The 20,372-nt window shown below is 55.1% G+C and overlaps 1 protein-coding gene across 2 annotated transcripts; it reads left to right on the top strand.

Annotated features, from left to right (window-relative positions):
* Positions 1–461: 461 nt before the first annotated feature.
* Positions 462–20,364, top strand: PDZD7 (PDZ domain containing 7). 2 transcript variants are annotated; one of them, XM_025274173.2, is made up of 17 exons: positions 462–506; positions 1,175–1,559; positions 6,205–6,345; positions 6,654–6,828; positions 7,621–7,797; positions 8,034–8,181; positions 9,347–9,407; positions 9,783–10,184; positions 10,627–10,824; positions 12,802–12,852; positions 13,452–13,627; positions 16,942–17,033; positions 17,159–17,250; positions 17,403–17,474; positions 17,970–18,569; positions 18,869–18,969; positions 19,380–20,364. In XM_025274173.2, the coding sequence occupies exons 2-17, from the start codon at positions 1,340–1,342 to the stop codon at positions 19,593–19,595; spliced, it is 2,922 nt and encodes a 973-aa protein (XP_025129958.1). In that variant the 5' UTR covers positions 462–506; positions 1,175–1,339; the 3' UTR covers positions 19,596–20,364. The 2 variants fall into 2 exon arrangements, with proteins under 2 accessions (XP_025129958.1, XP_025129957.1); XM_025274172.2 differs by lacking the exon at positions 19,380–20,364 and having other exon boundaries at positions 18,869–19,373.
* The last annotated feature ends 8 nt before the right edge of the window (positions 20,365–20,372 follow it).

Below are 20,372 nucleotides of genomic sequence, written 5' to 3'. Positions count from 1 at the left end.
ACAGAACATCCATGCCGCAAACTGAGGCTCCAGCTCGAGCTCCTGCCCACTGCAGGCTCACGCCTCTCTCTGCCCAAGTGACATTCCCTCGCTGAGGCCTCAGGGGTGACCGCAGAGAGGTGGCAATTCCATGTGCCCTAGTAAGTAGCTGGTTCGGCCTGGAAAGGACGCGGTTCTAGGCTCGCCTGCACCGAACCGGTAGCGGGAGCCGGGCGAGCCGAGATCCAGGCTTTAAGTTCATAGTGCAAGATGGAGTATCAGAACTCGAACTGGAGCGGGTAGAACCCACCGGCCCCAGCCCAGTTTACAGACGGCAGCCCCAGGCACCCAGGAGTGGTGGTGGGAGGGAGTGACTGGCGGCCTTCCCAGCCAATGGGAGCCCGAGGCTGAGCGGGCCAGCCCTATTCCTGCAGACTTGGCGGGGCGTGGGCGGGGATTCCCGGACCGCTGCTCTCTTTTCGCGCCTGCAGGCGGGCGAGGCCGGCGGCTGCTGCACGCGCGAGCAGGTGAGGGGGGACGGAAAGGGTAGAGCCCGGGGGTGGGCTGCTGCGTTCTGGATTCTGGAACTGCTATGCGGGATTTGGCCCGAGGTTTTGCGTGGGATGTTGTGGGTGGGATTCTCAGCAGCAGGTCCCGTCCCCAAGTCTGGGAGAGGTTCATGCACCTCTTTAGACCCAAGAGAAGGGGGAAGAGAGGAGACTGCAGCCTGGGGCTTGGAGATCTCTGGGGCCCTTGGCTGCAGCTGTCCCAGGTTCTGAAGTCCCTGGAGGCCTCAGCCCCTGGGACTGGCCCCCAGCCCACATACACAGGAGAGGTGGTGCAGTGAACTGTCCTGGCCCAAATCTCTCACAGTGCTTGCAGCCCTAGGGCCGGCAATAATCCTATCCCCATTCTGTCACCCTCTACTGAGGACTGGAGACCTACCTGAGTAGATGACTCAGCTGAGAGCAGGAACTAGGGGTAAAAGAGAGGTTCTCACCCACCTTGTTGTATAAATGGCTCCAAAGTTCACGATGGTGCCTGAAATGGGCAGTTCTCTAGCCAGGGGTGGGAGAGGTGAGAGACCTAAGGGTTGAGCAGGATGCTCAAGCCATGGGGAGAGGGGGTGGAGGTCCTGGGGGGCAGCAGGGGCAGCATTTACACCCCTTCCCCAATCCCTGCTCTTCCTGTGCAGGCCTGGAGCACACACTCCTGAGAAGCAGCAGAGGTTGGGGGCTCCCAGTCCTTGAGACCCCGGTTGGCACAGAAGGCTCATGGAGCCCCAGGCGTGGGGGGCCCTCCTCTCGAGGGTCAGCAGGTTCCTTCCGGACCTGCAGGGCACCACTCCAATCTAGCCAGCATGGCACATGGTTTTGCAGTGGGCTTCAACCCGCTGGGTCTTGGAGACCTAAGCTCCAGCTCTCTGAGCTCCCTCTCCTCCCGAGGCCACCTGGGCAGCGAGTCGGGCTCCGCAACACGATATCTGCTGAGAAAGCAACGGCTGCTGAATGGGCCCCCCCGTGGAATCCGAGCCTCATCGCCCATGGGCCGAGTCATCCTCATCAACTCCCCTATTGAAGGTGGGGGCAGGGCCGGGAACTACCAGAGTGGGTAGGGGACAGCAGGCTTAAGTAGGTGAAGGGAGAGCCAGCGTGGGTGGGGAGTCCTAGGGATGCAGGGAGAGAGAGGGCCTCTGGTAACCCATAGATTCTTCCCCGTCTATCCTTTTCTCATCTTCAGACCGGTTTTTCAGTGTTGCAAGATAGTGGAGAGGTCAGAGCTGGGAGGTCTGGGCATGGAGGCGAAGAAGGGGTGTGTGGTATGCTAGCCCCCAAGTAAGCAAGGCCAAGTACTAAATTGGCCCCCTCCCTCCTGTGGACTCTTCCTTTTTCCAGGCTCATCTGAGTATGACTTTTGGGGGGTGGGACAGCATGGAGAAAGACATTCTTCATCAACCCACTCTTTGTGTGCCCAGCTCTATGCTGGGCTGTGGGAGTCAGTGTCCAGATGGGCAGACAGAACTAAAGGCTTCAGGTGTAGAGGATGGAGACAGAGGTAGACTGGAAGATGCTCCCTTAGCAAGAACGGGGAAGGATCGAGGGTCAGCACGGAGTCCCAGGTCTGGGCCCCGAGGGAGAGGGACACCTAATCTTATGCAGTTGCTTAGTGCTGTTTCATGGCACACCTATCTTATACCAGCTCTCATTAGGTCCTGAGGGGAACTTACAGGGAACTAAGTCTCAATTTTCACCTTCCAGAAATTTCCAGTGTAGCAGGGCTTGGAGACGGAGCCATGGTACCAGCTGGTAGTGGGGTAGAGATATCACAGGCAAGGTTGAAATGGAAAGTGTGGAATATGGCAGGTGGGCACTTAGGAGACAGCCTGGTGCAGTGACAGATGTGAGGTGACAAAAAGCCAGTGAACCAGGCAGGACCTTGCCTACCAGCAGGGGAGGGGGCCTCCCTGGGCATGGGCTTTCCCTGAGCAGAACCAGATAAGTATCTCCAGCTGCCCTCCTCTCTCAGCCAGCAGAGCTCCCCTGGCTGGCTCTCAGACTGGACCTTTCAGACCCTGCTCTTCCCTCTGACCTCACTGGGCCCCTCTGTCCCCTGCCCTGCCACAAGGGCAGGAGTGGAATATGCTGCTCAGAGAGCAGGCTTTCCCACGCCAGTGGCCCAGCATGCCCACCCCTGTCATCCGCCACTCTGGCCTCACTTTCAGGTAAGCAGCAAGGCAGTATGTCATTCTGGACATGGAGCTGGAGTCCCCAGATGAACTAGGAGACACGGAGGAGCAGAAGGGAGGCACTGCAGTACAGCCCCTGCAAATCCCATCGTATTAGAATTACACCTATACCTATACACCTGTACCTCCCCCCGCATACTCCATGCTCGACTATGATGCACACTGTCCCTCAGAAGAGCCTCTTCCAGCAGTTCCATGAGTGCTCTCTCCCTCACCCCATGCCCCAGTCCAGTCAGGAGAGCAGCCTCCCTTAGCAATGATGGAAGGACTGGGGCATCAGTCCAACCAATTGGTCTGTCTGGGTTGGGAGCATGTGAGCTCAGAATTGTCCCCTCTACCTGAGCACAAACATCCCCCAACTCACCACAGGCTGGAGCCCCTCCCCCATGTTATTTTATATGTTATTCTTTAGACCCTTCCAGAGGCCTAACATAACTGATGAGGGAGACAAAGTAGAAAGGGGAACACTGCTACCCACATTGTCCTCGAGAGTTGCCACCAGCTCCTCAAACTCGTTGGGTCCCAGAGAAATGGCATTGTCTTTAATCTCAACCAGCCCCTTCTTCTTGCTCTCCTAACTCATTCATTTATTCATTATTCTGGTTATTATTTTATTCATCAAAAAAAGACTTAGCAGGGACTTCCCTGGAGATCCAGTGGTTAAGACTCCATGTTGCCACTGCAGAGGGCATGGGTTTGACCCCTAGTTGAGGAAATAAGATCCTACATGCTGTGCAGTGTGGCCAAAAAAAAATTTTTTTAAAGACTTAGCAAATATCAAGCACTGTGCAACATACTGGGGAATACCTTGGTGGAAAGAATTACTAAGTCCCTACCATGATTGACTTCCCTCGTGGCTCAGATGTTAAAGTGTCTGCCTACAATGCAGGGGACCCGGGTTCAATCCCTGGGTCGGGAATATCCTCTGGAGAAGGAAATGGCAATCCACTCCAGCACTCTTGCCTGGAAAATCCCATGGACAGAGGAGCATCTTAGGCTACAGTCCATGAGGTTGCAAAGAGTAGGACATGACTGAGCGACTTCAGTTTTTCACTTTACCACGATTGAGCTTATAGTCCAGTGAAAAGAGAGTGAGAATAAATAATATTACAAATGAACAAATAATGAGAAAGGATGGTAATAATCTTAAAGGTATTAATTTGGATGATAGGATAGAGTAGTGGTTATCAAACTTCAGAATACATCAGAATTGCCTGGGGGCTCGTGCAAAGATTACTGGATCCTGCACTCAGAGCATCTGATTCAGTGGGTCTGTGGTAAAACTCCAAATTCACATGTGTGATAATTTTCCAGGGGCTGCTGATGCTGATCTGGAGAGCTCACTTTGAGACTCCCTGGGAGGAGGGGGAGGGGCCTTTCTTCAGCAGGATCGCCCAGGAAGTCTTCTCTGAGAAAGTGGCACCCAAGCCAGGAGAACTGGAAATAGGAGGTGGCTTTACAAAGGCCTGGGCAATAGCACCTCAGGCAGAGGGAACACGGAAAGGACTGGCTGGTGAGAGGAACAGGGAGGAGGTCAGTGTGGCCCAAGGTCATGAGGCCAGGGAGGGTGGCCAGGGGTGAGTGTTGAGAGGTGGGCAGAAGGAAACCAGGGAGGGCCTTATTGGGCATGGAAGGAATGTGCAGCTCCTTCTAGAAGCCGGGGCAGGCATTGAGGTTTTTAATCAGGGCAAAGGCATGACTGTGTATAGAATGGATTAAAGGAGACAGAGGTGAAAGTGAGGAGATAGTGAGGCTGCTGGGTATCTGGAGAGATGCCTGGTGGCAGGGCTAGGGCACTGGAGGTAGAGAAACTTCCCTCCTCAGGGGCCCCAAGCTCCTAGGCTCGAAACCCAGATTTTGACATCCCCCTGGCCCAGGAAGCTGGCTCTCCGGGAGGGAATGAGGAGAAAGAGAATTGGAGGGCAGGAGAGCAAAAGTCTCCTTGTCTGGGCTGAGAAGGTCCTGGGACCTGTGCAGATAGAATCAGCTAGGAAGCCCCAGTGCCTCTCATGCCTCTGTCCTGCACTGTCCCTGACTGCAGGCTGCCCTTGGGGATTTCTTCCAGAGACACTCTGCTCCTGCACTGTAACTTGATTTCTCTTAGATCAAGTGTGTGTGTGTGTGTGTGTGTGTGTGTGTGTGTGTGTGATTTCCCCTCTCAAACACCTCTGAGTAAGCCTCACCCAAGAACTCTCACCTTCCCACCTGGGACCCAAGTTACCCCTCCAGTCCCCTCACTCTTCTCTAACCAGAAGACCACCTCTGAGCCTTTGTTCACTCCATCCCTTCATCAGTGCCTTTCCTTTCCCCTCCACCCACCCAAACCCCACCTTCCAAGAAGCCTTCCCCAATAGTTCTGGTCCCTAAAGTTGCCCTCCTCTGACTTTCCCTGTCTACTGATGGAGAGAACCACTTCTGTGCTCTAGGCACATGGTGGTGTTTTGGGTTTCTCTCCTCATGTAGTCAAATAGCTCCTAGAACCCTCCAGAACCCTCCAGAATCATAGAATCTACAAGGTAAAAGGAGCCTCAGGGATCCTTCCACAACATCCCAGACAGGGATTTACTATCAGCTTCTATGCCTCCAAATAATGAGGAATTCACTATCTTTCATGGAAAATTCATTCCATTGTCTGCCAGCTAAAGGTTTTAGAGAAAGTTTTCCCTTATTAAATCTCCTCCATATAACTCCAGTGTGTGGGCTTGGTTCTGCCCTAGGGGTTACACAGACAAAAATATCTAATGCCTTTTATAGAATAGTTCTTCAACTATTTGAAGATAGGCTTGTCTCTGCTGTAAGCCAGAGAGCCCGGATTCCCTCGACTGTGCCTCATAGAATGGAATCTTTTTCATCCATCTGACTCTGAGTAGCAGGGTTTTTTAGAATTTGGCCTGTCCCAGTGAGTATGGGAAGCTTAGTAAGGATTACACACACACACACACACACACACACACACACACCCCCTACATTATAAAGGAAGGAAAACAGTGTCTTCCAGCATGGAGTTCTGTTCTGCCTGCTCCCACAGCCTTCCTGCCATGATCTCAAAATCACCCAGAGAGGACTCAGAAATTAGCTGCCTAATGGCACCCGACTCCAATACTCTTGCCTGGGAAATCCCATGGACAGAGGAGCCTGGTAGGCTACAGTCCATGGGGCCGCTAAGAGTCAGACACGACTGAGCCACTTCACTTTCACTTTTCACTTTCATGCATTGGAGAAGGAAATGGCAACCCACTCCAGTGTTCTTGCCTGGAGAATCCCAGGGACAGGGGAGCCTGGTGGGCTGCCGTCTATGGGGTTGCACAGAGTAGGACACGACTGACATGACTTAGCAGCAGCAGCAGCAGCCCACATTTAGGGTCCTGGGTGGCTGTGCCCAGCAACCCAGCCTTTGCAGGCCCCAAGTTAGGGTACTCAGGGACCCTCTGTGCCCAGAATGGGCAGGGGAGTCATGCCTGTGTCCCCACCGCCATCAGCCAACAGCGATGAAAGTGACATCATCCATGCAGTTCGAGTGGAGAAGAGTCCAGCTGGGAGGCTGGGGTTCAGTGTGCGGGGCGGCTCTGAGCACGGCCTGGGCATCTTCGTCAGCAAAGTGGAGGAGGGGAGCAGTGCAGGTGAGCGGGACCCCACGGGTGAAATCCTGGCTTAGGATGTGACCCCCCACTTCAGTGGTATGCGGAGCTGTTGGCAGGGATGAGAGGAGAGGACCCTCAGTTTTGGAGGGGCTGATCCAGTGGGGAGATGAAAGGGGCTAATGAATAGGTCCTTGGTCCGATGGGCTAATACTCAGACCCTACCTGGGGATCCCAATCTCATCGAAGAAGCTGTATCCCAGGAAGCTTCAGGGATGGGAGAGGCTCAGCCTCAACCTGGGGGACTTCTCCCCAGGGGCCCCTGCCCACCACCCCCTCCCCTGATACAGAGCGGGCTGGCTTGTGCGTGGGGGACAAGATCACCGAGGTGAATGGGCTGAGCCTGGAGAGCACCACAATGGGCAGCGCTGTGAAGGTGCTGACTGGCAGCAGCCGCCTGCACATGATGGTGAGACGCATGGGCCGCGTGCCGGGCATCAAGTTCTCCAAGGAGAAGACCACATGGTGAGCAGGCCTGGTCTCCACCCCCAGCCCAGCACCACCACCCAGAGCCATGGTGGGAGAGACCTAGAGTCCAGGGCTTCTGCTCTTCCCATCCCCTGGTACTGGAAACACAGGGATCTAATGGTCTGACCTTGAAATGAGAAAAGGCTGTGTCTTTCCCCCAGCCCTCCTCCCAACGCTGCTGTCTCAGACCCCAGTGACCCTGCCCCTCTATGCTGTAGCTGCCGCAGACCAGGAGACAGGGCAGTATGTCTCTCCCCAGCCCAGAGAGGATTTAAAATGGAGCCTGGCAGTTTTGTGTGTGCCTGCTAAGTCATTTCAGGGGTGTCTGACTCTTTGCCACCCCATGGACCACAGCTTGCCAGGCTTCTCTGTCCATGGGATTCTCCAGGCAAGAATACTGGAGTGGGTTGCTATACCCTCCTCCAGGGGTTCTTCCTGACCTGGTGATCAAACCCACGTCTCTCAGGTCTCCTGCATTGGCAGGCAGGCTCTTTACCACAAATGCCACCTGGAAAGCCCAAGCTGTTGCTGCCTTGGGCCTGAGGAAAATATAGTATCTCTCCCTCCTGGGCCTGGGGAGGATTTAAAATGGGGCTTGGCAGTTAGAACTGCTCAATAAAGAAAGATTTCCATGGTTTCCCTAACTTGATGAAATCTATGTCCCAGTGAAGATCTCAGGCCCCCCAGAGCAGTTCCTCCTTTCCTGTGCAATTGTCTTGGCTGCTGGGAGGAGAGGGGTGGGTGGTGGTGGATTGGGGCCCAGGCTGAGGGCCCCCTGTGATTGTCCAGGGTGGATGTGGTCAATCGGCGACTGGTGGTAGAAAAGTGCAGCTCAACACCCTCCGAAAGCAGCTCAGAGGACGGTGCACGGCGCATCGTCCACCTCTACACAACCTCCGATGACTTCTGCCTGGGCTTCAACATCCGCGGGGGCAAGGAGTTTGGCCTGGGCATCTACGTGTCCAAGTGAGACTGGGGCAGGGGATGAAACGGAGTCAGGCTGGGACCTGGGGGTACATCAGCAAGTGGATCCTGGCCAAAGACATGTCCCGGTGACCTAGGTTAGGGATAGGATCTGGAGAGGGGCTGGGGCTCCCCAGGAAGAGGGTCAAGGAGTTTGACCAGGTCATCCCTGTGTTCAAGTGAAGAGTCTGGAATGGGGGGTGAGGGAAGGCATCAGGTTGCCCCTTTCCTGACCCCAGAGTGGACCACGGTGGACTGGCTGAGGAGAACGGCATCAAGGTGGGAGACCAGGTCCTGGCGGCCAACGGTGTCAGGTTTGACGACATCAGCCACAGCCAGGCCGTGGAGGTGCTGAAGGGTCAGACACACATCATGCTGACTGTCAAGGTGGGCAGGACTGTGGGAGTCAGGGAGAGGACAGACTCTAGGAAGGACTTCCCAGACCAGTCTAGCACTTAATGCTGCCCATTGCTGTGCAACTTGTGAATTTCCACAGCCTCCTGGGAGGCAAGGCAGGCATTGTCCTCATCTCTCTTCACAGAAGAAGGAACTGAGGCTCAGAAAGGCAAAGAAACTCAGGAATCAGTCATTTATACAGCTGATCAGTAGCAGGACCTGGTTTCAGCCTGCCCCCCCAACACCAGATGCAGTGGCCAGTGCCCCTTTGTATGAGTGGTGGTCTTGGAGGGTAAGGAGAAAATATCCTGCCCAGAAGGGGACGTGGTAGGACCAGGACCTGGATGGTGGGTGTCCTAGGGCACAGGGCAGGACAGAGATTGGATTTCAGGGGAGGTACCTGAATTCATTATTCATGTGGGTCTCACACTTGCCTAAGGATCAAGTCCTTCTCACCCTGACTCCCACAGGAGGTGATGTCTTCCTCTCCCCAGGCCCCAACCCTGGCCCCTTCCCTGGTCCTCTCCTTTCTGAGCCTTCATCCTTCTCACCATTCAGTGCCTCCTCTGCCATCCCCCCACCACCTCTATTTCCCACCTCTCCCACATGCCATTTGTCCCTTTCCTTCCTCTCAAATTATCCCAAACATTCCTCTTCTCCCACTCTGCCCTCATTCATTCACTCAATACTTTTGAGTACCTACTATATGACAGCCATTGTGCCAGGTACTGGGCGACAACAGTGAAAAAGAGAGACGAGGTCTCTGCTGCTGGAGGGAAACAGACAGACTAGAGGCATGTGGATTGTGACTGCTGTTGCAAGGAAATTGATGGAGAGGTGGGATAGGGTAATCTGGGAAGGCCCTTTTAGCCAGGGGGATCTAAGGAGGAGACGCCTGAAGAGCTGGCCATAAGATGAGCTGAAGGAAGAGAATTCAGGCAGAAGACACAGCATGTGCAAAGCCCTAAAGTGTAGAAGAAGTTGGCACATTCAGAAATGAAGCGGCTGGTGTCGCTGGAGTATGATAAGCTCAGAGCAGAGTAATTGGGTTGAAAAGTTGACTCCTATCCTATTGCTCCCGTATTCTTACCCTCCCTTCCCACTCCCTGCTCACTCACTCCCCTCTGCCCTCCTATCCCCACCATACCCTCCCCAGGAGACCGGCCGGTACCCTGCCTACAAGGAGATGGTCTCTGAGTACTGTTGGCTGGACCGACGTAAGTGACCAGCTCCCCGAGGTTGGAGGGAAAGGGCCCTAAAATGGAACTGGGATCTCTGAAGAATAAGTGGGAGGGGCACCAAAATCTCCTCAGGACTCCTGTCTCTGGGCTCCTCTCTAAGAAGTTGCAGGTTCTGATCCAGGCTCTCCTGGGGGCAAGTCCGGGGGTGGTTGGAGAAGTGCCTTGCCTAAGGTCCCGCAACCAGTTAGCAGGACTGCTGAGTAGTGGCTGGTTCCCGAGACCCCATGCTCACAACCTTGCTGCTGCCCAGCACTCCCACTCCAAGCCCATGAGTGGTCTGCAGCCCCGGCAGGGCCCCAGAGTCACCCGGCCAGACCTCTGAGATGTCCCTGCCCTCCCCACTGCCTGCAGTGAGCAACGGGGTGCTGCAGCAGCTGTCCCCCACCTCGGAGAGCAGCTCCAGCGTCTCCTCCTTCACCTCCAGTGCCCCCTACAGCTCAGCCGAGGGCTCCCTGCCCTCGGACCGCATGGATGTCTGCCTGGGGCCTGAGGAGCCCGGCAGCTGGGGCCCGGGCTGGGGGCGGGCGGACACAGCCATGCAGACGGAGCCCGACGCGGGGAGCCTCGTGGAGACCTGGTGCAGTGTGCGGCCCACAGTCATCCTCAGGGACACCGCCATCCGTTCCAACGACCCGCCACCCACCCGCCACCTTGACTCTGCGCTCTCTGAGTCCCCCAAGACTGCTCTGTTGCTGGCCCTCAGCCGACCCCGGCCCCCCATCACCCGCTCCCAGAGCCACCTGACCTTGTGGGGTACGTGGGGGACAGGTTGCTGCTGCTCCCCCCAAAAGCTCTGGGTCCAAAATCTGTCTTGCACCCTGTCCTGGGCCCCAAACTTTCCTTTGCACCAGGCTTTGCCCAGCCACAGCTCCAGAACACACTCAGATCCTGCTTTGGGTTCCATTTTAAACTAGTCCTGGGACCCAAACCAGCCCTAACCCAGACCCTCCATCCTTAGGTTCCCAGACCTGTCCACACACACACACATACATACATACACACAGTCCTCACATAGTTGGAGCTGTGGGTGGAGGAGGGGTGGGAAGTAGGAAGAGGAACCCCATCCCCATCTTCATCCCCACCTCCCCACACAGCTGCAGATCCTGTCTGCCCCCAACTCTCCCTTCTCTCTGCCCTTCCCCACACCCCTGCCCCTAGTCCTTCCCTTCTGCCCACCCCTCCCTCCTGTCTGCAGAGGAGAAGAAGCAGCGGAGGAAGGAGAAGTCAGGGTCCCCTGGGGAGAAGGGGGCCCTGCAGCGCTCCAAGACCCTGATGAACCTCTTCTTCAAGGGAGGACGGCAGGGGCGGCTGGCAGGGGATGGGCACAGAGAGGCCTGGACGCTGGACAGCAGGAGCCCAGCCAAGCCCCGCCCTCGCCTGGACCTGGAGAAAGGTAGGTACATGGGTCAGATGGGAGGACAGAGGAAAAGTCGACTTCCTATTCCACAGCTCTGAGTCTAAATCCCACACTGCCTCATCCCAGCTGTGGGCCACCACCTTGCCCTGCAAGCCACAGGAGTAAAATAGGAGTAATAATACCTGTTGGTGCTAGTGGTAAAGAACCTGCCTGCCAATGCAGGAGATATGGGTTAGATCCCTGGGTCGGGAAGATCCCCTGGGAAAGAAAATGGCAACCCACTCTAGTATTCTTGCTTGGGAAATCCCATTGACAGAGGAGCCTGGTGGTCTACGGTCCACAGGGTTGCAAAGAATCCGACACGACTGAAGCAACTTAGCACACACACACGCAATACTATTTCTTTAGGAATAATGATGAATCAGTGAATCAGTGTATGTTAATCACTTAGTACATGGTCTGACATACAGTAGGTGCACAGAATATGTAGTGGTCTTTGTTGTACTGCCTCATCTTCCCATTTTACAGATGGGAAAACTGATGAGTCACAGCACAGACAAGAAGACCTTGGGTCAGATGCCCATGCTCTTGGTGCTCTTGGGAGTCAGGGCACTCCTTTCCTAGAGCATTTGGCTTCATCTCCCCTGGCCAGAGCTCCACAGGCTCTAGCCAGTTCTATTTTTTTATTTTATTTTTATTTATTTATTTTACTTTACAATATTGTATTGGTTTTGCCATACATTGACATGAATCTGCCATGGGTGTACATGTGTTCCCCATCCTGAACCCCCCTCCCACCTCCCTTCCCATCCCATCCCTCTGGGTCATCCCAGTGCACCAGCCCCGAGTACCCTGTATCATGGATCAAACCTGAACTGGCTCTAGCCAGTTAGAGCAAGGCCATTTCTAAATCAAGGCCCAGGCAGGAGGGCCTAGACAGGCTTCACTCATGTTAAAGGCTTCCTGAGGACTCTTCCAGAGAGCATCTCTTCTCTCTGGTGAGATTCAAAGGCTGGACCAAAAGTGAATAAGTTGAGACTCTTGGGGTTGTCTGTGAGAAAAACTTAATTGAAGCTAGCTTTAAAAAGCACTTCTTGGTTCAGCTATGGATGTAAACTGGGTCTAAAGGTTTAAACAGTCTCCTCAGCCACCTGCACTCTTCATCTTTTGGTTCCTCTTTCCCCTGGTTTGTCTTCATCATCTTGCTGGCTTTGCCATTTGAAGGTAAGAAGGCCACTGTCACTTAGCAACCCGGGGGAAAGAGCCTCTCCTTAAATAGTTCCAGATGATGTCCCAGGCTCTGGTTGGCCCAGCTGGGATCACATGCCCAACACATCACTTGTGACCTGGGAGAGAGAGAGGGTGCTTTCATTGGCCAGCCTGGGTCATGTGTCCACCCTGGAGTACAGGGACTGAGAATGCTGGGGGTGGGGGATGGGATGGATCCCCTGGTGAAATCAGGGTGCTGTTTCTAGAAGGGAGAGTGAATGTTGGGTAGGCAAAAAGGGCCTGGGCCCTGCCCCTGCCTGGGTCTCATGGGAGAGACAATCCCTTCAAATCAGGGCAGTCTAACCCCCTCCCTAAACTCATCTCTCTTTTCACAGCCCCCAGGGCCCTTCTCTCTCCTGGTTCTCTTCCCAGTTCTCTGGCTACTCCTCTCCCTCCTTCAAAGGCTCCTCTTTTTCTCTCTGTGCCCTGAAGGTAGGTGATTTGCCCTTGGGGTTCTTCCATCCATTCATGTGCTTTCCAATGGACCTCTATGAGCAGGGCACACACTGTGCCCTCTCTTGATCCAAAGCCTTTACTAACTCCCCACTGCCTGTGAATGAAGCTACTGGCCTGACCTTGGCCTTCAAGACCCACCTCAATAGCCTGGCCTCTTGCTTCCCAGTCATACCGCATTCCAGCCTTGAACTCTCCATTCCAGCCCACGATCCTGCCAGTTCTGAGTCCCCAACCCCCATTTTCAGATGGGAGACCAGGGCTACAACTGAGCCTCTTTCTTCTTCTTAGCAGGGGGAGTGGGGCCCGTGCAGAAGTTTGTCACCTGGAGGCTGAGATGTGGTAATGCTTGCTTCCCCCACTCTGAGCCTGGTCTACAATAGAGCTGCAGATGGGGTGCATGTTGGGGGTGCTAAGGGACTTTGGGCTAAACTCATGGTTAAGCATGGGGTATCAGACAGATTGAGAGGTGCACATTAGGGGCAACTAAAAGAATTGGACTATGCTTTCTAGGAATATAGGGTTACACATAGATATTAGGGTGCATTTTTTGAGGACTTGGAGCCTAAGCTGGGACTCCCAAAGACAGATTTTTGGGGAGATGAGGGAGGGGGCCTTGCTAGAACTCCAATGGGGACAGACTAGTAGGACAGTACATATTCAGGGGGCCCAGGGGCTCTGGGCCAGGGCTCAACTAAGGAGCATACTGGGCTAGGGGTCTGGGATGGGGGCTGAAAGGCCTGAATTGGAACTCCAGTGATGGGCAGATTGCTGTGGGAGACCATGGTGGGGAATATCCGGGCTAGGCTGGGATTCCACCTGAGGAACCTGGGACCCTTAGCCAGTCTATTCTGGAGTCTGACCCCACTGAGGGGAGTCCCTGCCTTGGCTTATGATGGCTTCTGTTTCCTTCATTGTATCCTTTTGCTCCCGCCCTGCAGACCGGGAGAGGGGTTGGGCTCTGCTCTCTGCCAGGTCTGGGAGCCCCTCCAGCCACCTGCCCAATGTGGATGAGCGGGTGCAGGCCTGGGAGAGCCGTCAGCCCCTGATTCAGGACCTGGCCCGGCGATTGCTGACCGATGATGAGGTGCTGGCTGTCACCCGCCACTGCGCCCGGGTGAGCCACCAGCCCACTCTCAGCCCCAGTACTTGGTCACTCAGTCACCCAACCCCTCACTCATTCAGGCCACTATCTGCTGGCCAGTATCTGGGTTTAACACTGTGACCCCACTGGTAAGTAAAGCAGAAGTCACCCCTCTGACATGGTTGCTCAGGAGTGCACACAGACACATGGACACACACACTGAGTTCACAGTCAGGAAGGAAAGATAGATAGTAACTAGAACCTAAACACCCATAGAGACAAATCATGTGAAGTATTATGAAGGAAAAGGACATGAGAAAATAACCTGAGGCACAAACTAGATGGTGTGGTCTGGGAGGGCCTCCCAGAGAAGGTAATATTTAAGCTGAGGAGAGAAGAAGGCAGACCAGACAGGTGATGAGTTTGGGACCTCAGTCCCTGCAGTCACCTGCTCTGTTTTCTGTTCTCTTCTAAACCTCAGCCTTCCCCAGCTCATGGCTCCTTCCACTTCTGGGTCAGCCGTCAGGCCTGGCCTATCCCCTGTTACCCAAGTAAGTAAGCTTTTGTTCTCCCAACATACCCCAAACCTCCCTCAATATCTACACTGTTTCTCACTGTTCCTTTCTACTTCAGACAGAAGCAGAGGTTCCCACTGTAGGGTCAAGGGTAGATTTGAGGGAGTCTTTGTAGCCTGAATGTTGGGGAGACTGTAAGAGGCACAGGTCACCCCCTCCAGGAGAACTGGAAGTCCCTCTCCTATCCTTCTGTCTCAGGAAGCCCCAGGTTTCCTGTGATGGGTTCCCTTATCTGCATCTGCATCAGTGCATGCATGATCCTCTGTACCAGGGCAAACGGAAGAGTTTCAGGAAATTGTTTGTGGTTCCCCCCCCACACTCCCTCGCCTTGGTCAGGGTGGGGCTGTGTTATGTCTGTGTGATGTGTACATTTGTTTATCTGGGTTTGTGTTGACTTAACTACATGATTTGGGCTTCCCTGTTGGCTCAGTGGTGAAGAATCCAGCCACCAATGCAGGAGACACAGGTTCCATCCCTGGGTCAGGAAGATCCCCTGGAGAAGGAAATGGCAACCCACAGCAGTGTTCTTGCTGGGAAATCCCCAGGACAGAGGAGCATGGCAGGCTACAATCCATGGGGTCGCAGAGTCGAGACTTTAGGGACTAAACAACACTGTATGATTGTATCTGTGTGCATGTCACCTGGAGACTGAGGCACCGTAATTCATGCATCCTTTTCCCAATGCTTGGTTTACAGCAGAGCTACATATGGAGATGCATGTTGGGGGCAGCTAAAGGCCTCTGGGCTAAATTCACTTGAGTGTCATGCTCAGCTTAGACTGCCAAGTGGGGCTGAGTATACCGTCTTTGTAAGCCTGCGACTCTGGGCTCTGGCCACCAGGTGGAGCTCTGTGTCAGTTTCTTTGGATGCTGTTCCCCCATCCCTGGGCTCCTCCCACCGTGCCCAGACCAGGAAGGCCTCTCCCAGAGCCCCGTAGCACCTAGGGAGCAATGCCCACCACCCAAGTCTGACCCAAGCCCCACCCATACCAAGAGATCAGACCTTTGGGGTAGTGTCCTGGCTGGAATGATTAGTAAAGCTCCCTTAGATGTGTGGTCCTGAACCCAAAGCCTCCCTTCTATCTCCCACTCTGAGCCATCTCCCCATCTCCTGACCAGGCATTATAAACTACCTCTCTGATCACTTTACAAACTCTCCAAAGCCCCTTGCAGCCTCTTGTCTTTGGCAGAATAGAGTACAAGTTCCTTATCCTCACATTCAAGGCGCTCCCTGATTTGACTCCCCAGCTCACTAACCTCTGCTTTCCCATGGTCACCATATCATCTTCCCCGGGTATAACATGTAACGGGATTTATACAGGTTACGACTGCGCAACTCTAGGAGCACCACCTGCACTGTAGTCCCAACCCGCACAGCCTATATGGAGGCCCCTTCATGTACCCTGTGTGTGCGTGTGTGTGTGTCCTCTGTCCATGGAATTCTCCAGACAAGAATACTGGAGTGGGTTGCCATGCCCTCCTCCAGGGGATCTTCCTGACCCAAGGATCAAACCCCCATGTCCTGCGTTTTCTGCATTGCAGGCGGATTTTTTACCCACTGAGCCATAGGGGAAGCCCTGTTAAACTTCTGTGAACCCATTACTCCACACCACGCTTTCTTCTCAACTTTCTTGTATTTCTTTCATTTATCCGTAAGAGTCAGTGTAAATGCCACCACCTCCGTGAGGCTTACTCTGATCTTCCCAGCCCGCTCTGAGGCGCCCTCTGTGCCGTCGCCAGCGGTTTGTAGTTTGCTGGGGTTGGTGGCTCTTTGTCCTTGTGCCCCTACTGCCCAGTACAGGACCTGGCACTTAGTGGATGCTGAATGCAGGATTGTGGACTTGAAGTGTGTGCACATATGTCATTGGTTCTTTGCCATTACGTGTATCTCTCTCCAGACAAAAGGGGGTGTGTTGTCGTCAGTATGTGTATGTGTCAGTCCCTGCAACTTTGTGTGTGGTTCATTTCCAGCTATTTATGAATGTCTCGCTCTGGCCACCAGGGTGTGCTGTTTCCCAGTGTCCTGTGCTTGCCAGGGATGCTCTGTGTGTGTCTGTCGTGGCACTAGGGGGCGGTGTGCTATCCAAGTTGGGTGACTCCCAGTATTCAGTTTGTCAGTTTGCGACGGTGGGGTGTGGCTGGAGGCATCCGGGCAGTGCCAGGCAGAAATGCCTCCACTGCCCTGGCTAAAGACTGGAGAGACTTTCTATAGGGCCACTCCTTCCCCAAACTCCCCATTCCAGCCTTGAACAAAGCCTAATTTGTCGGTCTGTATGCAGACACAAGCTGGGACAGCCAGGCACACAGCCTAGCCTCTGGCTCAAATTCCTTCCTTCAGCCTGGGAGGTGGGGGTGGGGAGGAGAGTCCACTCCCTGCATATCCTTTTCCGGTACAATAGTAGGTAGGAGCCAGATTTCTCAATTTTCAATTTCTCTTCACACTTCCTCATCTGTGTGGCCTGGGGCAAAGTCCTCTCTGAGCCTCAGTTCCCTCATCTGTAAAACAGGAATAACTGATGTCACCTCTCAAAGTGGGAGACCATGTGTAAAAGGCCTAGAAAAAGGCCCAAAGCTGTTACTGGTGTTGCTGTTACCCCTCTGTCATTATTATTGCACGTTCCACCCAGTCACTGAGTAAGACCATCCTGTGGACAGCCCGGGCCTGGGGGAGAAGCTTTCCTAAACATAGGGACCCCCGCATGCCCAGGCATGCCCCCTTACCGGGCTCTGGAGGTCCCTGCTGCTATCTGACCTGTGGTGCCTCTCTCTGCAGTACGTGCACGAGGGCGGCGTGGAGGACCTAGTGAGGCCCCTGCTGGCCATTCTGGACAGGCCGGCAAAGCTGCTGCTGCTGAGGGACATCAGGTGGGGAGGGCTTGGGGGCAGGGAGGGGACCCCCGATATCTACCCTAACCTCTCCAGGGTGGAAGCCCCTCCAGGCTCCCCTGGAACTGAGCCCTGCCCACACCTCATCTCTTACCCTCCCCCAGGAGTGTGGTGGCCCCCACAGACCTGGGTCGCTTCGACAGCATGGTGATGCCTGTGGAGCTGGAGGCTTTTGAGGCCCTCAAGAGTCAGGCAGGTCAGCAGCCAGGGGGCAGGACTGAGGCTCCTGGGCCCTAAGTGGGGCTGGGGGTGGGGGGCCTCCCAGGGGAGAGGGGCAGAGATGCCTGGGCCCTTTCAGCTGTGTCCCTCAGGGAGCCTCATTCCTAACCTGCTCTCCTCTCCAACCAGTTCGGCCTCCTGCCTTGAGACCCACCCGACAAGACACACTACCCAAGCGTCACCTCATCACCCCCGTGCCTGGTCAGTCAGAGTCCCAGAGCACAGGGAGGGGACACACCCCAGGGGGACTCGGGAAGGGAAAATGGGCGTTCCATCCCTGTTCCCACATAGGACTTCGTGGCTTCAGAGATACGTGTGGTGTGGTTCCCTGAAGGGAATCCCTCATCTGCCAGGACCATTTTTATCACGTCCACTAACCATCTGTACTATTATTTACTTACTAATTGGTTTTAAAACCCACTCACTTGTTAAATCATCTCATTCTATGCAATAATCTCTGAGAAGTTACCAGCTTGGTGTGGGAGTCAAATTTTTACTCAGACATGATAAGATAAAACTGTAACTATTCCAATAGAAAGTATTAAAATACTCTTGCAATAGAGCTGGGGCAGTGTCGTAACACTGCCGTAAGAGCACCCCCAGGTCTCCCTACCCCCACGCGGTGAGGACTGGGCTCTGGCCAGGCAGTTTGGGCTGTTGAGGAGAGGGCGGCCTGACCTTGGCCCTCTTCCCCAGACAGTCGTGGTGGCTTCTACCTGCTTCCTGTGAATGGCTTCTCAGAAGAGGAAGATGATGGGGAGCTGAGGGAGCGGCTGGGGGGCCTCCAGGTCTCCCTGGGTGCCTCTGCCCTCTGCCACCCTCATAAAGGGATCCCCCCTCTCCAAGACGTGCCAGTAGATGCCTTCGCCCCACGCCGAAGTGCCTGCACACCCCCTCCTCAGCCACCTCCCGTGGCTCCCCGGCCCCCGAGGCCTAACTGGCTGCTGACCGAACCGTTGACCCTAGAGGACCCTCGGCAGAGCCGGAGCCAGGGCCCAGCCCAGAGCCGCAGCCGTAGCCGTAGCCGCAGCCGGGGCCGAGTCAAGTCCCCCGGCCGCAGGCGTTCGCCATCCCCGGCACCCATCCCCACTCCCAGCACAGCCAATGGGCGCTACCACAAGCCTCGGAAAGCCAGGCCCCCTCTGCCACGACCTATGGATGGGCAGGTGGCCAAGGCAGGGGGCAGTCAAGGGCCCTCTGAGAATGGAACTGGCAGGACAGCTGAGGAGACAGCCACGAAGGTCCCTAGTGGGGAGCTGAGGACCGTCACGCTGTCCAAGATGAAACAGTCTTTGGGTGAGTCCCGGCAGGACTGGGCCTGGTGGGGGGTGAGGGCTCAGGTGTGGGTGAGGTTGGTGGGCTTGGTTTTGGGGTGTGACTTGGGGACCTGGGACAAGGGAAAGAATCAGGGTATAGTTGGGAAGGTCTAAATTTGGGAGGCTTAGGGTTAGAGTGAGTTGAGGATGGAGTAGTAGTAGAATCTGGGGGTTGGCTTGGGGGCCTCTCTATTTGGGGATGGGTCCTAGGTTCTCCAGGGAGCTCTAGGCTTTAGGCGTGTGGCTGCACTGTCACCCAGGATTTCTCCCTCTCACTAGGTATCAGCATTTCTGGGGGCATTGAGTCCAAGGTACAGCCCATGGTGAAGATAGAAAAGATCTTCCCCGGGGGCGCCGCCTTCCTCAGCGGGGCCCTTCAGGTGGGTGAAGGGCACCCAGACCCACTCTTTAGGCCCAGATCTGAATTCTGGCAGGGGGCAGGACCAGTGCATGCTCATCTCCCAGCCAGACATGTGTCGACTAGGTCGTGGGAGGAGGCTTGGAGCAGGGGGTTAACCTGCAGGTTGAGCAGACCTAGGGGAAAATCTGTGCCCTTATGCCAGCCTGGGCCTGAGGGTGGCCCATCCTGTTCCACCCCTAGCCCCAAGGGACAAAAGGCCATTGTCTGTGCCCCACCCTGCCCCCATCGGGCTCCGGGCACAAAAGTCCCATTGTCCATCCCCTCCGCCCAGTTGGGGAGGAGTGTCCCAGCTGGTGGAGGTGAGAGGTTGGGGGTGGGGTGGGGTTGACCTGAGGAGGGAGGTCTGTGATTCTCCCACCCCCATCCCAGGCTGGCTTCGAGCTTGTGGCTGTGGATGGAGAGAGCCTGGAGCAGGTGACGCACCAGCGGGCAGTAGATACCATCCGCCGGGCTTATCGAAACAAGGCTCGGGAGCCCATGGAGCTTGTGGTCAGGGTCCCCAAGCCTGGCCCACTGCCCTTGCCCTCTGACTCATCAGCCCTCAATGAACAGCGGCTTCCTGCTGACCATTCCCCTGCCCACTGACCCCTTGATGGCACTCCAGCTGCCTCCCAGAACTTTCCATTAATGCCCTTCCCACCCAAACCCAGACCCCTCCTGCTGACGCCGGGCTTCTCCAGCTGACCCCAAGCCCAGGCCTCTCTCCAAGCCTCCTGTCTCCTGATACTAATTCCAGGTTCTCCCCAGTTATCCCATAACTCTTTCCACTGACCTCGGAGAATCCTCCTGCCATCCCCCAGACCTTACCTACTAACCTCTTCAGGCTTCAGGAACCTCCCACTCCTGCCTGCCTTGCCTTCTCCACACAGGTGGCTCAGATCCCCTCCCTCGCGTCTCCCTCCCCAGTTGTCACTAAGGCTCTACCTGTTCCAGATAAACTCAGTGTCAAGGACAAGGTGCTACTGGGTAGCCGTGTCACCAGCTCACTGCCCCCAACTTCCCAGGACAGGAAGGGGACACCCAGGGTCTGGAGTTGGGGATTGGTATGCACTTTCTCATGATTCCCTGAAGCAGTGAGGGACAGGGACTTTCAGAGATGGCCCTCAACGGGGTCACCACATCCAGCCCCCAGCCCCAAGCAGTATTCTGTTCAAGGGAGAGGAAGGTCTTTTCTAGTTTCTCAAACCCTGAGAGCCCATTTCATGTTTTAGTCCACTAGGACCTCAGATTTTCTACTGGATTTGCCCTTCCCCATCACCCTTTCCCTACCGAAGATCTCTATGAGGGGTATGGGAATAGCCATCAAATAAAAGAGCAAGGGGGTCAAGCAAGTTCCCCTAATCTTTATCCACCACACTCATC

The sequence above is a fragment of the Bubalus bubalis genome, chromosome 23 (assembly GCF_019923935.1).
Source record: "Bubalus bubalis isolate 160015118507 breed Murrah chromosome 23, NDDB_SH_1, whole genome shotgun sequence".
Lineage (NCBI taxonomy): Eukaryota > Metazoa > Chordata > Mammalia > Artiodactyla > Bovidae > Bubalus > Bubalus bubalis.
This window is presented reverse-complemented; position numbering and strand designations above follow the sequence as displayed.

Coding starts and splice junctions, on each gene's coding strand:
- PDZD7 (XM_025274172.2), top strand. CDS start 1,340: ATGGCACATGGTTTTGCAGTGGGCTTCAACCCGCTGGGTCTTGGAGAC. Junction 1,560..6,204: donor CATCAACTCCCCTATTGAAG/GTGGGGGCAGGG, acceptor CACCGCCATCAG/CCAACAGCGATGAAAGTGAC. Junction 17,475..17,969: donor CCTCATCACCCCCGTGCCTG/GTCAGTCAGAGT, acceptor CCTCTTCCCCAG/ACAGTCGTGGTGGCTTCTAC.